Genomic DNA, 18263 nt, shown 5'->3' with positions numbered 1-18263 from the left:
ATTTTTATATCATCAACATGGGGCACTCATGTGAATATGGGACCATCTATGAGCTAGCATCTAGACCAGGGGTGGCCAAACCAGTCCTCGAGATCTTCCACCAGGTCACGTTGTCCAGGCCACCTATCTGGTGCACAGGCACAGTCACATTTCCCAGACCACCTAGCTGGTGCACATGTGCAGTCATTACTGTAACATTTCCCAGACCACCTAGCTGGTGCACAGGTGCAGTCATTACTGTAACATTTCCCAGACCACCTAGCTGGTGCACAGGTGCAGTCATTACTGTAACATTTCCCAGACCACCTAGCTGGTGCACAGGTGCAGTCATTACTGTAACATGTCCCAGACCACCTAGCTGGTGCACAGGTGCAGTCATTACTGTAACATTTCCCAGACCACCTAGCTGGTGCACAGGTGCAGTCATTACTGTAACATTTCCCAGACCACCTAGCTGGTGCACAGGTGCAGTCATTACTGTAACATTTCCCAGACCACCTAGCTGGTGCACAGGTGCAGTCATTACTGTCACATTTCCCAGACCACCTAGCTGGTGCACAGGTGCAGTCATTACTGTCACATTTCCCAGACCACCTAGCTGGTGCACAGGTGCAGTCATTACTGTAACATTTCCCAGACCACCTAGCTGGTGCACAGGTGCAGTCATTACTGTAACATTTCCCAGACCACCTAGCTGGTGCACAGGTGCAGTCATTACTGTAACATTTCCCAGACCACCTAGCTGGTGCACAGGTGTAGACATTACTGTAACATTTCCCAGACCACCTAGCTGGTGCACAGGTGCAGTCATTACTGTAACATTTCCCAGACCACCTAGCTGGTGCACAGGTGCAGTCATTACTGTAACATTTCCCAGACCACCTAGCTGGTGCACAGGTGCAGTCATTACTGTAACATGTCCCAGACCACCTAGCTGGTGCACAGGTGCAGTCATTACTGTAACATTTCCCAGACCACCTAGCTGGTGCACAGGTGCAGTCATTACTGTAACATTTCCCAGACCACCTAGCTGGTGCACAGGTGCAGTCATTACTGTAACATTTCCCAGACCACCTAGCTGGTGCACAGGTGCAGTCATTACTGTCACATTTCCCAGACCACCTAGCTGGTGCACAGGTGCAGTCATTACTGTCACATTTCCCAGACCACCTAGCTGGTGCACAGGTGCAGTCATTACTGTAACATTTCCCAGACCACCTAGCTGGTGCACAGGTGCAGTCATTACTGTAACATTTCCCAGACCACCTAGCTGGTGCACAGGTGCAGTCATTACTGTAACATTTCCCAGACCACCTAGCTGGTGCACAGGTGTAGACATTACTGTAACATTTCCCAGACCACCTAGCTGGTGCACAGGTGCAGTCATTACTGTAACATTTCCCAGACCACCTAGCTGGTGCACAGGTGCAGTCATTACTGTAACATTTCCCAGACCACCTAGCTGGTGCACAGGTGCAGTCATTACTGTAACATTTCCCAGACCACCTAGCTGGTGCACAGGTGCAGTCATTACTGTAACATTTCCCAGACCACCTAGCTGGTGCACAGGTGCAGTCATTACTGTAACATTTCCCAGACCACCTAGCTGGTGCACAGGTGCAGTCATTACTGACTTCACACAATGTACAGTTCCACAGGTGGCCTGGAAAACGTGAACTGTTGGTAGATCTCGAGGACCAATTAGCCACCCGAGCTAGACACTTGCTACTCACAGCAAGCTATGACAAACTCAACGTTCCTACAGAGAAGGTCTCCATTACCCTTTAGATTTGGCCCTTCCCTGTGCTGCTCTGCACACCCTTCTCAGCCAGGAACAGGGCATCACGGTTCACCTCCCCCTATTAAAAGCTTAATAAGAAACAGAATTTGACGGCTGATAAGAACCACTTGGCGCATCTAGTTCTGGGGCCTTTGGATGCCGCCTGGTGCACTGCCCACTTGGGCTTTGACCGCCGACACTGCATTTAGACAGGAACACGCTTACTACAGACCCTGCATTATTCTTGTCTGATCAAAGCATGCATAGAGAAAAAAGGGGGGCAATCAACTGCCAGATATTAGGGGCCCCCATATGCAGCTCCCTACTGCCAACAGATGGCAGTGACAGCCCTGATTATTCTCTGGCTTAGGCACTGATCTACCTAGCATTGATAACAGCGGGTTTGAGGGAACACTTATCAAGGACATTCTATACAATGTGAGGTAGAAGCTGGTTGGTTGCTATGGGCAACATCTCCACAGTTTGACACATCACCCTCTGTTGCCCTGTGCTCATTACTATTATGTGCAGTGAGGAAATGAACATTACACTGGCAGGCCGCAGCGCGCACTGGACTCCGGGAACGCGGCAGGCCGCAGCGCGCACTGGACTCCGGGAACGCGGCAGGCCGCAGCGCGCACTGGACTCCGGGAACGCGGCAGGCCGCAGCGCGCACTGGACTCCGGGAACGCGGCAGGCCGCAGCGCGCACCGGACTCCGGGAACGCGGCAGGCCGCAGCGCGCACCGGACTCCGGGAACGCGGCAGGCCGCAGCGCGCACCGGACTCCGGGAACGCGGCAGGCCGCAGCGCGCACCGGACTCCAGGAACAGGGCAGGCCGCAGCGCACACTGGACTCCAGGAACACGGCAGGCCGCAGCGCACACTGGTCTCCGGGAACACGGCAGGCCGCAGCGTACACTGGACTCCAGGAACAGGGCAGGCCGCAGCGTACACTGGACTCCAGGAACAGGGCAGGCCGCAGCGTACACTGGTCTCCGGGAACACGGCAGGCCGCAGCGTACACTGGACTCCAGGAACAGGGCAGGCCGCAGCGTACACTGGTCTCCAGGAACAAGGACGCATCAGTCAAGTGTAACTGTCTGAAGAAACACCACTCAGAGAGATCCCATAAGCGGTCACCCACAAATCCTATCCTTAAGTGACATCTGGACGACACTATAACATACTGTACCTCGTTATGGACGTAAGCGTCACAGCTGTAACACCACGCTGAGAAGTCCGAGAAGCTGAGTACTAGGTTATGTCCACATGAGACCCCGTGACACACCATATGCTGAGAGACGTACCTCCCGCACAGAACCTGCCAGAGACATAAAGACGTGTTACAGTGCAGCGACAGAGACCCCCGACTAGCGGCACCTGGGAGACGGCAGCTCACCTGATAGCACGTGAGACAGATCCAGTTCTCCACACCTGTACCACACTCTGCGCACGGCTGTGTCACATCAATGCCCCTAGGGGGCAGCTCACACACAGAGTCCAAGTGAGGACACCAGGGCAACGGTGTTACAGTAAATAACTCCCCCTGGAAACAAGAGGAGAGACTGGTAAGTGACCATAAGGCAAATGAAATTTAATATTAAAGTGTGTAACATTTTATTATCTCCACAAATAATGGAGAGGTTCAGACGTTTATTGTCGTAACTGCATTTCTGCAGAGCACAAGCTGTTGTTATTTGTTATCACCCTGACTGGCTGACCGCAGTGCTCCTCACCTACTCAGGCAGAAAGTCTGCTGTGAACAATGGTGCAGTTACATGTACGCCTGACTCCGCATCTGCACAAGCTCTAAAATTGGGCACACAGCTGTGCACATCTTGATCGCCACTATACGTATGACTGACGAGACGGTGTTCAGCGAGGGCATGGTCACATGGCTGGATGTAAGTGAAGCTACACCAAGTTGGCTGTGTGTGTTCTGCGCCCAGTAGAGGACTGGTGGACATGCATAGTGATATTGGTGACTAGTGGCATACAGACTTTTGTGTTGCTTTCCTGTCACCGCTTGTTTATTTTTTGGCATGTGCGGTTTACTTGGAACCAGTGTGCGGCTCTGGTACATCTCCAGCAATAACACCCCTGACCGCAGTAACTCACAGAGAGCTCCAGTGATGCGTCCAGGTCCATCTCGTTATGTGATGTCTGAATGCAAGCGGCAGCTTCTGACAGATGTTCCTGATAACAGAGGGAGAAAGGACACAATAGTGGGACACCAACTTATACCACAGCGTAGTACTACCTGAGTGCTTACACCATCCTCTTGGACGTACAGCGCTGTACCACCTTCTTACCATACATGTACAGCGCTGAACCACCTGCCAACCTTACATGTACCGTGCCACCTGCCAACCTTACATGTACAGCACCGTACCACCTGCCAATCTTACACGTACAGCACCGTACCACCTGCCAATCTTACACGTACAGCACCGTACCACCTGCCAATCTTACACGTACAGCACCGTACCACCTGCCAATCTTACACGTACAGCACCGTACCACCTGCCAATCTTACACGTACAGCACCGTACCACCTGCCAATCTTACACGTACAGCACCTTACCTCTTACACATACAGCATTGCACCACTTACCAACCTTACATGTGCAGCACCGTACCATCTGCCTACCACACATGTACAGCCCCGAACCACCTGCCAACCATACATGTACAGCGCTGTACCACCTGCCAACCTTACATGTACAGCACCGTACCACCTGCCAATCTTACACGTACAGCACCGTACCACCTGCCAATCTTACACGTACAGCACCGTACCACCTGCCAATCTTACACGTACAGCACCGTACCACCTGCCAATCTTACACGTACAGCACCGTACCACCTGCCAATCTTACACGTACAGCACCGTACCACCTGCCAATCTTACACGTACAGCACCTTACCTCTTACACATACAGCATTGCACCACTTACCAACCTTACATGTGCAGCACCGTACCATCTGCCTACCACACATGTACAGCCCCGAACCACCTGCCAACCATACATGTACAGCGCTGTACCACCTGCCAATCTTACACATACAGCACCATACCTATAACAAATACAGCACTGTACCACTTGGCATCCTCTTACACACACACACACATAGCAATGTACCACCTGCCAACCACCAATACATGACAAACACCAGCACTAAAGATCCCATGCCCACCCAATGCTGGCCACCATGGAGTTATTACAGCTGAATGGGGGAATAATCCAGCCTCCACATTATGAAGACACTTCTCCCATAGCACTGCGCGCACTACTCGCGGGACCCATACAGCGCTGCGCTAACGTTGCGGTCAGATTTAATCAAGTGAAGAATCGCTCATTACCCAGAATCCTTCAATCGAGCGACTCTCCATAGACAAAATGGGGGAAAACACAGTGTCCTGCCTATAGCTCCCTATGCACAATTATAGTATTGTTCTATCAGGCCTACTTATATCACACACACACAGATTACTGTAACACAAGGTACAGAGACTAGGAAAATACATATATCGTTTCATTTGTGCAGATGCCTATGAATCATGCCTATACTCACGGAAGTCACTCCTGTGCCCTTAGCCTTTATCCCGAGTGAGGTATAAGTTTTCTTCCTTGCGCCACCCACTGGTTGGCTGTCAGATGCGCTGGTGTCCAAGCTCTTATCGTTACCTCCCAAGGTCAAGTCCCTCAGAAGTTCCTCTACCGAGCTCTCCACCCGGAGCTTGGCCAGTTGCTTCTCCGGACTTTGTCCCGAAACCTGAAGCTCAATCACCAATTCCAGCGAGTCTCCTTCATTGCCTTGGTCATGTTGTGGGGTTTGGTCCATGGAAGGTCCCTCAACATCTAGCTCATCCTTCATTTCCAGCTTCTGTGGACAGAAGCTGAAGACGGCTCCATCTCCAGGTATGTGTCCTCCCAGTCTGTTCTCTGCTGTTCCACCCTCTAGCACAACAGTTCTCTGTGGAGAAAGCTCAGCCATATTATCCCTGGACTCCATGTTCCCTGGTGATGGGTCTTCCATACTTTCCTCTGCACATGGTATTATAGATGCCTCAACTGCTGAAGTCTCATCTGTCACGGTCAATGGTATTTTCTCCAGTTCTCCAGAACCTGGTGTCAGCAGAGTCAAATCACCCTCGGTGGCTTTTGGCTCTCTGAAATCTGTTTTTTGGGGGGACTGTATGCTTTTCTCTCCAGGGGAGACCGCTATAAGCTGTGGGACGGGTGAAATCCCCTCAAGAAAACCGTTCTTACTCCGCGGCATCCTTTGCGGAGAGGCCTCATTTGAAGCCTCGGAATGTGCCGGAGGTCCAGCTAAGGAGACGAAAAGACCAGAATAACCAAGAAGTCCTATGAAAGTCCCTTTCCAATTCACTTCCCACAGTCACTAACCTTTTATCCTCAGGCTACGCCAATATTTGTGCTGCACGCCTAGCACGTTGGCAATGGTCCGTAAGGCTGCAGGGCGGGGGGCGTGCATGTCTGCTAGGAAGGGAAGGGGGTCTCCTAGCAGTGTCCGTGTGCACATAGACATTGACTCCGAGATGGAGGTCAGATTGTAGCCGCCCTGAAAGGTGACACATGGCGGTAAGTTTAAAGAAGAATGCAATACCGCAGAATGCAGAGGCCAAACCCTTCGTAACCCAAAAACGCCAACAGAACGGGGACATGGCCAGAAAATGAGCAGAAGACAATAGGTATGCAACATATCCTCCACCAATGCAGGTTCTCCAGATCACCTTAGTGTCACACGTGAAGTAATACTGGTCTACAAAAAGAAACTTTTTTTTCTTTCACAAGAACTAAAAAAATGAATTTTTCGTACTGAATTTGAAGATGCATCCAAAAATTTTTTAAAACACACTTTTTATTTGAATTGATATAACAAATGTGAGCGACGCTGGCGTTTTTTTAATGGATATTTTGCGCATCTCTCAGAGATATTGGCACTCAAGGGGTTAATGAAGCCTAAATGATAAATACAGAACTCATTCTGGCCAACCTAAAAAAAAGTAGCAGATGACGATTTTCAGGGATTTTGGGATGTCTCTCTCTGATTGGTCGGTCAATAGATGGCGCATGATGCACCGCGCATACAAAGTAGCCATGCTCATCACGGATAGATCTCAGCTGCAGGAGCCTGTTTTGCACAGCGAGTTGCAACGTACAACACGCTGAGCCCTGATTGGAGGAGCATAGCACACATGCACCTCTGAACCAATGGTGGAGTCGAGGGCTAAGGCAGCAGATCAGGCTGCATGGAGGAGGAGGAGGAAGGTGCTGGAGACTCCACATTAAGGTGAGATGGTAGGAACTACAGGGAGACATATTGGGAGTTCTATTTCACATAGGATGTTGCTATAGGCAACCAATCAGAATCTACTTCTTATTTACTAATCTCCATCTAGAAGATAATAGACATGATCTGATTGGTTGCCCATAGCTACATCCGCGTATGACAAGGCCATACCAATACAGGCAGACCTGCGTATTGTCACATGCTGCATCAGAGCTGCTGGTGTAGGGGAGCCTGGCTGCACATCTCCTCAGGCTCCAGGGGGGAACTCGTGGCAGTGTCCCCTGCCAGGCTTGCTTCCTACTCCACCACCAGATCTACTCAGCTGTAGGTTCTGTGACGGAGCCACCAATTACCCTCCAGCACACCCTGCTGGCTGTAAGATGGTACTGCAGCCAACAGGGCTTACCGAACACCAGGGGCGCCGATTTCCTTTTTTCTCGTTGGGTGCTCCCAAACCCCCCCTCCAAAAAAAAAAACCAGCCCCCCCCCCCCCTCCTGGAATCACCCGCTGCTCGCTGTCAGGGTCCGTGAGCAGCAGCAGCGCCGCAGTGGGGTCAGGGAGCAGCAGCAGCGCCGCAGCGGGGTCAGGGAGCAGCAGCAGCGGATATGCCGGCAGCAGCAGGGTCCCTGCGGCAGATGGGAGCTAGCAGTGGTATTAGTTCCCATCTGCCGCAGGGACCCCCGCTGATGACAGCATATCCGCTGCTGGGACCCCGCTGCCAGGGGCGCTCGGGCCCCGGAGCACCCACGGTTTCGGCGCCTATGTCGAACACCAATCACAAATCAATACACAGAGAAAAATATATATACAATAAATGTGTGTGTATTTATGTATAAACCACAATATTAAAGAAAAAAGCGGGGCATTCAGACACTTACCTCTAGCACTAGCACCACCTTACCCCCTGCCAGGCCCATCAGCAGGTGCGTCATGTGGGCGTAGCCTTCTGGACTGACACGGCAGCCTCCGAGGGGGTCGCCTCGCGCAGCATCAAAACCAGCAGACACCAGAACCAGCTGCGGGTTAAACTGCCGGGAAACCAGAAAGAACAATATACTTAAGATCCCTTGTGGAGGAGGACTTGATCTCCCTTCCTCTGTAATCCGTGATCGTTTCCACCGCCGCCATCCCTGCCCCTTACCTCATAAGCAATTGGCATCACGATCCTGTGAAAGGCCAACAGGTACTCTACGTCCCCCATCTTGCCCCCATTCCAGGGAATGTTCACGTTAAATCCTTCCCCTGAGCCGCTGCCAACTTTGCCGTGTGCGGCGTCTTCTGAAGACGGGAAGAAGAGTCCGTTGTCGTATCGATGGATAGAGATATACAGCACACTGGTAAAGCAAACGGGAAAGTCGTCAAAGGCTCACGTATGTACATACGAATGAAAGTGCTCGTACACAGGCGTACATGTTACCTGGGGTCTTCCTGGAATATATGTTGCGTTCCATTGCCATGATGGACGTCCCAATCCAAAATCATCACCCTGAAATGAAAGGTGTGGCAATAAGAGGACTCATGAGAGGTAGATCCAGCGGTGGACTCTATAAAACACGTATGGTCGCTCAACTTTATCCCCAGCCTTTACCTTAAGCGCGGTTCAGTCGGGTTCTGCAGACTTTGGGCGTAACGCGCAGCCAGAGATACGTTGTTAAAGAAGCAAAAGCCACAGGCTGCGTCTTGCTCCGCATGGTGCCCTGGTGGGCGAACGATACAAACTCCATTTTGTACCTAAAAACACAACATGTATGAGACGGAGAGGAACAAAGTCCTACGGACGTACAGACCGGAAGTGAGAGCTGTACAGAGAACGGACCAAGAAGCATCAGAGAGGACTACAAAGCTTATACTGCTGGCGTACAGCTGTCTAAATAAAAAATCATGAAAAACTCATGTCGGACTTTTGTGCATGTTGACCGATTGACTATCTAGACCAGGGGTGGGCAATAAGCTGGCCTCCAACTGTTGATGAACTACGCATCCCACATGCCATGCTGAAACTGATGCAAGGCATGCTGGGATGTGTAGTTCATCAACAGCTGGAGGAAGGCTTATTGCCCAGCGCTGATTTAGACACTCTCTACCGATCATCCAGATACCATCTATCAGGGCTTATACACATAGGCCCTCATTCTACTTGATTCGCAACGGGGACCGATCTTGTAGATCTGTGCAGGTCCTCACTGCGGGCACACTTAGAGACTTGCATAGTCTCCGAGGCGCTCACAGCTGCCCACCTTGTTCACAGAGCAGGACGCCACTGATTTAAGTCATCAGAGACGGACTTAGATTAGCGAGCGCTCTGAAATCATTCGATGGTCGGTGACCATCGAATGATTTTGGGTTTCCGGCGAATGGATGTTTATGCAAAACATCAATTTGCAGACCGGTGGGGAAATTCAGCGGGAAGCAAGGTGCCGGCGTTCCTGCAGGCAGCATTAGCTGGCTTGCAAATCAGTGAAAAAAACATCAGTGAAAAAACGCTGCTTTGCGAGTCAACCAGAATGAGGGCCATAGGCAATTTTTATTATACAGCTTTACGGCCAGCTCAAAGCATACACCGAATCCTAGAGAGAATGTGCCAAACCTTCTTGCCAACTTCCTGCATGCAGTGCCTTCATTATAGGGTTCAATGCACCACACGCAGCGTAAAGCAGATGCGCCCGATGTGTACAAAGCCTTATATGTAAGAGGCGTTGTGGTCACCAGCAGACAGTCTCACCTTTCCCTTGAGTACGGCCTCCACCACACTAAACGTGGAGCCTGCGGCCAGGCAGGCGCTGCTGTACGACTTGTTGTTGATGTAAACAGAGTTGTACTCCGAGCTCAGTCTGTGCAGGTCCCTCGGTTTCATACGGCAGCATTCTTCAATCTTCTTAATGTAGGGGAGACTGTGGGGGAACAGACTGTTATCCTATAGATAACAACATGGCTTTAACATCAATCAATGGAGTTGTGTGAACACCGCGGAGCAGACGATTTAACCCCAAACCTTTGGTAGGATTGCGTCTCCTCAGGGGTGAATCTGCTGCAGTTACAAACCTATGACACATCTGTAGATCCTTGCTAGTTGCCAGGAGTTGGGGAAGACGCGTGCAGCGGTCTAACAGCCCCATCTCCTTATGCCGCTGGTATATCCGAGCGATTCGTTGCGGGACCTCTGGATGGCCGCTGGTGAGACAAACAATGGTCAGAGGATACAAGAGGAAGTTACAAAGACCACAGCTGCCACATTACACCTAGACGTACATAGCAGCCTCCTCACCTGTCCCACATGTTGTAATGATTCATCATCTGCTCGTCGTACACCAGACCGGTGCGCTGCCCCGGCACTGTCCTCATCACCTCCTGCATCACGGTGTCCAGAATGACCCTCACACGCTCTTCTCCAAACTCCTTTGGGTGTGAATCGTCACCGACTTCCTGTGCGGCCAGTTCCTTCTCCACAAGCTTATGGCTTAAGGTGAAATCTAACAAAATGGCCGCAACAATATAGTACATATTTATTCATTAGCTAATACCATTCTCTGCAATCCAAAATGTTCAAGTTTTTAAAGAGTGTATAGCTTACCCTTTCTATGGGGAGATGTGTCCTCTAGGAGATCCAGCCAGCAAGTGAATGATAGCTGTACTGGGACTCTATATATAGGGAGCTACTAGTGACATCACTTCCTTTTTCTATTATGTGTGTAAATTTATAAGTTACTACTAAATTTATTAGTAACTTATAAATTTACACACATATATAGAGTCCAAGTACAGCTATCATTCACTTGCTGGATCTCCTAGAGGACACCTCTCCCCATAGAAAGGGTAAGCTATACACTCTTTAAAAACTTGAACATTTTGGATTGCAGAGAATGGTATTAGCTAATGAATAAATATGTACTATATTGTCATTTTATCTGTTAGACAAAAAAACATTTGGGGATGTTTCTGCAAAACTCATAATTTGAGAAAAATTCTTTGCTTTGTCGAGTTTGCTTCAAAAACAAATTCGAAGAGGTATGTAAATAGAAAAAATATGAATTTTGATACATCCCTTAATTGTAATCACAATCTGTAAATAGATCTATTACTGGTTTCACAAGAAAGTATTTTCTTCTATAACCTTTAGGAATTCCATAATCTGCCAGAAAAATACCACTCTAGGGATTAACATATATAATAAAGAGTTAACTCATTACAGTTCTAAAACAGGTATGTAATGATGAAATATGAATGGCCATATAAGCCGTAGTCCACTTATCCATAAGTTCTAAATGGAATCATTTATTCATTAGGTCCCAATCAGGCCTATATACACCGATATAATCCGGGCCTATCCGGACACCTATATTGAATATTTTCAACTTGACCCTGATGGGTACCATTTCTAATGTTTCAAAATTTAAGGTATGTACCTCTCTAAAAATCTTTTAAGGATCACTTAAATAAATGACCTCTCAATCTGTTCACATTCCATCTACCATTGCTTTATTCCTTCTTTTTCATTTTCTAATTGTTGCACATTGTTGTAGATATGATTTTATGAAATTTATAATAACATTTTATTTATGTAATGTCCAGAATGTAATCTGTATGTATATCATACTGTTTTTAGATCATAAACCCCTGATGAAGCCTCTCATGTAGGCGAAACGCGTTGGGCATTGATCAGGGTTTTTGAAAAATAAAAGAAAAACTTTCTTCATAAGAAACACCTGGAGTTTATGTTTATTTTATATATTTTATATACTGTATGGACATTACAGCTAGAGGGCGCTGAAGACACTATTGTGGGTGTGTTGATATATATAGTAACAGAGTAATGGGAGTATATATGAAGGTTGGAGATCTCGGCTAAGCTCACCCTGGTCCTGCAGACTTCTCCAGAACTTCCTGTGGATGGAGATGGTGCTAGAGATGGAATCAAGGGCACTGCAAAATCCAAGCAGAGGGGCAGAATATTAGCACTAAGGATAAAGGGTTTTTATATCACCATAGTCCAATGTTCTCCCGTGACCGACGTTTCCCATCTCCTCTCACCACCCGTGATACTAATACTGGAACACATTGCATGATCAGAATTCACACCTCTCACAGGGGGCGAAAGACTGGTGCAGATGTGGGCACGGGTCCCCCAGCAGAATTTTCAGGGATGTGCAGACTCCCTCTGCCAGCGAGCGCATGTTGTACCCTCCCTGTAAGGAAGAGGCGTGTAAGTCTGGGTGTCTCACCCGTCACACAGGCCATGTCACTCTCCCACCGTAGCAGCTCACCTCCAGGGACAGCAGGAGTCTTCCTTCTGCCAAGGACATCAGCAAGTGTGTGAGATGAGCAAAGCATGCTGGGGTGGCAGACATCTCTCCCTAGGGGGGGTAATAGGTGGAGTACATAAGGAATAACACCCTCACAGAGTATGTGTCCTGCGTGCATGCGTACATCCTGCTGCCTCCAGCCACCCCCCCTCAAACCCACACACACAACCTGTCCCCTCCAGTCACCACACACACAGCCTGTCCCCTCCAGTCACTACACACACAACCTGTCCCCTCCAGTCACTACACACACAGCCTGTCCCCTCCAGTCACCACACACACACAGCCTGTCCCCTCCAGTCACTACACACACAGCCTGTCCCCTCCAGTCACTACACACACAACCTGTCCCCTCCAGTCACTACACACACAACCTGTCCCCTCCAGTCACCACACACACACATACACACACACAGCCTGTCCCCTCCAGTCACTACTCTCACAGCCTGTCCCCTCCAGTCACCACACACACACAGCCTGTCCCCTCCAGTCACTACACACACAGCCTGTCCCCTCCAGTCACCACACACACACAGCCTGTCCCCTCCAGTCACTACACACACAGCCTGTCCCCTCCAGTCACTACACACACAACCTGTCCCCTCCAGTCACCACACACACACACACACACAGCCTGTCCCCTCCAGTCACTACTCTCACAGCCTGTCCCCTCCAGTCACTACACACACACACACACAGCCTGTCCCCTCCAGTCACCACACACACACAGCCTGTCCCCTCCAGTCACTACACACACAGCCTGTCCCCTCCAGTCACTACACACACACAACCTGTCCCCTCCAGTCACCATACACACACACAGCCTGTCTCCTCCAGTCACTACACACACAACCTGTCCCCTCCAGTCACTACACACACACATACACACAGCCTGTCCCCTCCAGTCACTACTCTCACAGCCTGTCCCCTCCAGTCACCACACACACACAACCTGTCCCCTCCAGTCACCATACACACACACAGCCTGTCTCCTCCAGTCACTACACACACAACCTGTCCCCTCCAGTCACTACACACACACACACACACAGCCTGTCCCCTCCAGTCACTACTCTCACAGCCTGTCCCCTCCAGTCACCACACACACACATACACACACACAGCCTGTCCCCTCCAGTCACTACACACACACATACACAGCCTGTCCCCTCCAGTCACCACATACACACACACAGCCTGTCCCCTCCAGTCACCACACACACACACAGCCTGTCCCCTCCAGTCACCACACACACACAAACACAGCCCCACACATCCCCTCCAGTCACCACACACACACACAGCCTGTCCCCTCCAGTCACTACACACACACACACAGCCTGTCCCCTCCAGTCACCACACACACGCAGCCTGTCCCCTCCAGTCACTACTCTCACAGCCTGTCCCCTCCAGTCACCACACACACACATACACACACACAGCCTGTCCCCTCCAGTCACCACACACACACATACACACACACACAGCCTGTCCCCTCCAGTCACCACACACACACACAAACACACCCCCTCGCATCCCCTCCAGTCACCACACACACACACACACACACACACACCCTGTCACCACACACAGTCTGTCCCCTCCAGTCACCACACACACACAGCCTGTCCCCTCCAGTCACTACTCTCACAGCCTGTCCCCTCCAGTCACCACACACACACACACACACACACACACAGCCTGTCCCCTCCAGTCACCACACACACACACAAACACAGCCCCACACATCCCCTCCATCACCACACACACACACAGCCTGTCCCCTCCAGTCACTACACACACACACACAGCCTGTCCCCTCCAGTCACCACACACACGCAGCCTGTCCCCTCCAGTCACTACTCTCACAGCCTGTCCCCTCCAGTCACCACACACACACATACACACACACAGCCTGTCCCCTCCAGTCACCACACACACACATACACACACACAGCCTGTCCCCTCCAGTCACCACACACACACAAACACACCCCCTCGCATCCCCTCCAGTCACCACACACACACACACACAGCCTGTCACCACACACAGTCTGTCCCCTCCAGTCACCACACACACACAGCCTGTCCCCTCCAGTCACTACTCTCACAGCCTGTCCCCTCCAGTCACCACACACACACACACACACACACACAGCCTGTCCCCTCCAGTCACCACACACACACACAAACACAGCCCCACACATCCCCTCCAGTCACCACACACACACACAGCCTGTCCCCTCCAGTCACTACACACACACACACACAGCCTGTCCCCTCCAGTCACCACACACACGCAGCCTGTCCCCTCCAGTCACTACTCTCACAGCCTGTCCCCTCCAGTCACCACAAACACACATACACACACACAGCCTGTCCCCTCCAGTCACCACACACACACATACACACACACAGCCTGTCCCCTCCAGTCACCACACACACACAAACACACCCCCTCGCATCCCCTCCAGTCACCACACACACACACACACACACACACACACACACACACAGCCTGTCACCACACACAGTCTGTCCCCTCCAGTCACCACACACACACAGCCTGTCCCCTCCAGTCACTACTCTCACAGCCTGTCCCCTCCAGTCACCACACACACACACACACACACACAGCCTGTCCCCTCCAGTCACCACACACACACACACAAACACAGCCCCACACATCCCCTCCAGTCACCACACACACAGCCTGTCCCCTCCAGTCACTACACACACAACCTGTCCCCTCCAGTCACTACACACACAGCCTGTCCCCTCCAGTCACCACACACACACAGCCTGTCCCCTCCAGTCACTACACACACAGCCTGTCCCCTCCAGTCACTACACACACAACCTGTCCCCTCCAGTCACCACACACACACATACACACACACAGCCTGTCCCCTCCAGTCACTACTCTCACAGCCTGTCCCCTCCAGTCACCACACACACACAGCCTGTCCCCTCCAGTCACTACACACACAGCCTGTCCCCTCCAGTCACCACACACACACAGCCTGTCCCCTCCAGTCACTACACACACAGCCTGTCCCCTCCAGTCACTACACACACAACCTGTCCCCTCCAGTCACCACACACACACACACACACACACACAGCCTGTCCCCTCCAGTCACTACTCTCACAGCCTGTCCCCTCCAGTCACTACACACACACACACACAGCCTGTCCCCTCCAGTCACCACACACACACAGCCTGTCCCCTCCAGTCACTACACACACAGCCTGTCCCCTCCAGTCACTACACACACACAACCTGTACCCTCCAGTCACCATACACACACACAGCCTGTCTCCTCCAGTCACTACACACACAACCTGTCCCCTCCAGTCACTACACACACACATACACACAGCCTGTCCCCTCCAGTCACTACTCTCACAGCCTGTCCCCTCCAGTCACCACACACACACAACCTGTCCCCTCCAGTCACCATACACACACACAGCCTGTCTCCTCCAGTCACTACACACACAACCTGTCCCCTCCAGTCACTACACACACACACACACACAGCCTGTCCCCTCCAGTCACTACTCTCACAGCCTGTCCCCTCCAGTCACCACACACACACATACACACACACAGCCTGTCCCCTCCAGTCACTACACACACACATACACAGCCTGTCCCCTCCAGTCACCACATACACACACACAGCCTGTCCCCTCCAGTCACCACACACACACACACACAGCCTGTCCCCTCCAGTCACCACACACACACAAACACAGCCCCACACATCCCCTCCAGTCACCACACACACACACAGCCTGTCCCCTCCAGTCACTACACACACACACACAGCCTGTCCCCTCCAGTCACCACACACACGCAGCCTGTCCCCTCCAGTCACTACTCTCACAGCCTGTCCCCTCCAGTCACCACACACACACATACACACACACAGCCTGTCCCCTCCAGTCACCACACACACACATACACACACACACAGCCTGTCCCCTCCAGTCACCACACACACACACACAAACACACCCCCTCGCATCCCCTCCAGTCACCACACACACACACACACACACACACACACACACACAGCCTGTCACCACACACAGTCTGTCCCCTCCAGTCACCACACACACACAGCCTGTCCCCTCCAGTCACTACTCTCACAGCCTGTCCCCTCCAGTCACCACACACACACACACACACACACAGCCTGTCCCCTCCAGTCACCACACACACACACAAACACAGCCCCACACATCCCCTCCAGTCACCACACACACACACAGCCTGTCCCCTCCAGTCACTACACACACACACACACAGCCTGTCCCCTCCAGTCACCACACACACGCAGCCTGTCCCCTCCAGTCACTACTCTCACAGCCTGTCCCCTCCAGTCACCACACACACACATACACACACACAGCCTGTCCCCTCCAGTCACCACACACACACAAACACACCCCCTCGCATCCCCTCCAGTCACCACACACACACACACACACACACACACACACACAGCCTGTCACCACACACAGTCTGTCCCCTCCAGTCACCACACACACACAGCCTGTCCCCTCCAGTCACTACTCTCACAGCCTGTCCCCTCCAGTCACACCACACACACACACACACACACACAGCCTGTCCCCTCCAGTCACCACACACACACACAAACACAGCCCCACACATCCCCTCCAGTCACCACACACACACACAGCCTGTCCCCTCCAGTCACTACACACACACACACAGCCTGTCCCCTCCAGTCACCACACACACGCAGCCTGTCACCACACACAGTCTGTCCCCTCCAGTCACCACACACACACAGCCTGTCCCCTCCAGTCACTACTCTCACAGCCTGTCCCCTCCAGTCACCACACACACACACACACACACACAGCCTGTCCCCTCCAGTCACCACACACACACACAAACACAGCCCCACACATCCCCTCCAGTCACCACACACACACACAGCCTGTCACCACACACAGCCTGTCCCCTCCAGTCACCACACGCACACAGTCTGTCCCCTCCAGTCACCACACACACACACACACAGCCTGTCCCCTCCAGTCACTACTCTCACAGCCTGTCCCCTCCAGTCACCACACACACACACATACACACACAGCCTGTCCCCTCCAGTCACTACTCTCACAGCCTGTCCCCTCCAGTCACCACACACACACAGCCTGTCCCCTCCAGTCACACCACACACACACACACACACACACACACACAGCCTGTCCCCTCCAGTCACCACACACACAAACACAGCCCCACACATCCCCTCCAGTCACCACACACACACACAGCCTGTCACCACACACAGCCTGTCCCCTCCAGTCACCACACACACACAGCCTGTCCCCTCCAGTCACTACTCTCACAGCCTGTCCCCTCCAGTCACCACACACACACACACACACAGCCTGTCCCCTCCAGTCACCACACACACACACAAACACAGCCCCACACATCCCCTCCAGTCACCACACACACACACAGCCTGTCCCCTCCAGTCACTACACACACACACACAGCCTGTCCCCTCCAGTCACCACACACACGCAGCCTGTCCCCTCCAGTCACTACTCTCACAGCCTGTCCCCTCCAGTCACCACACACACACATACACACACACAGCCTGTCCCCTCCAGTCACCACACACACACATACACACACACAGCCTGTCCCCTCCAGTCACCACACACACACAAACACACCCCCTCGCATCCCCTCCAGTCACCACACACACACACACACACACACACAGCCTGTCACCACACACAGTCTGTCCCCTCCAGTCACCACACACACACAGCCTGTCCCCTCCAGTCACTACTCTCACAGCCTG

General features: G+C 51.9%; 1 protein-coding gene across 2 annotated transcripts in view; it reads right to left on the bottom strand.

Moving 5' to 3' along the window:
* The window catches only part of HDAC6 (histone deacetylase 6), a 34256-nt gene that overhangs the window by 2141 nt on the left and 13852 nt on the right, over positions 1 to 18263 (bottom strand). For both annotated transcript variants that reach the window (XM_083161206.1, XM_083161207.1), the window contains exons 13-27: positions 12364 to 12453; positions 12179 to 12285; positions 11955 to 12022; positions 10368 to 10572; positions 10145 to 10273; positions 9825 to 9993; positions 8691 to 8833; positions 8520 to 8588; positions 8244 to 8436; positions 7981 to 8130; positions 6195 to 6369; positions 5359 to 6116; positions 3901 to 3978; positions 3182 to 3328; positions 2975 to 3103 (exon numbers count right to left, since the gene is read on the bottom strand). In XM_083161206.1, coding sequence (XP_083017332.1) covers positions 2975 to 3103; positions 3182 to 3328; positions 3901 to 3978; positions 5359 to 6116; positions 6195 to 6369; positions 7981 to 8130; positions 8244 to 8436; positions 8520 to 8588; positions 8691 to 8833; positions 9825 to 9993; positions 10145 to 10273; positions 10368 to 10572; positions 11955 to 12022; positions 12179 to 12285; positions 12364 to 12453 — 2610 coding nt within the window. The remainder of the gene's footprint in view (positions 1 to 2974; positions 3104 to 3181; positions 3329 to 3900; positions 3979 to 5358; positions 6117 to 6194; positions 6370 to 7980; positions 8131 to 8243; positions 8437 to 8519; positions 8589 to 8690; positions 8834 to 9824; positions 9994 to 10144; positions 10274 to 10367; positions 10573 to 11954; positions 12023 to 12178; positions 12286 to 12363; positions 12454 to 18263) is intronic.

The sequence above is a fragment of the Crinia signifera genome, chromosome 9 (assembly GCF_055691185.1).
Source record: "Crinia signifera chromosome 9, ASM5569118v1, whole genome shotgun sequence".
NCBI classification, from domain to species: domain Eukaryota; kingdom Metazoa; phylum Chordata; class Amphibia; order Anura; family Myobatrachidae; genus Crinia; species Crinia signifera.
This window is presented reverse-complemented; position numbering and strand designations above follow the sequence as displayed.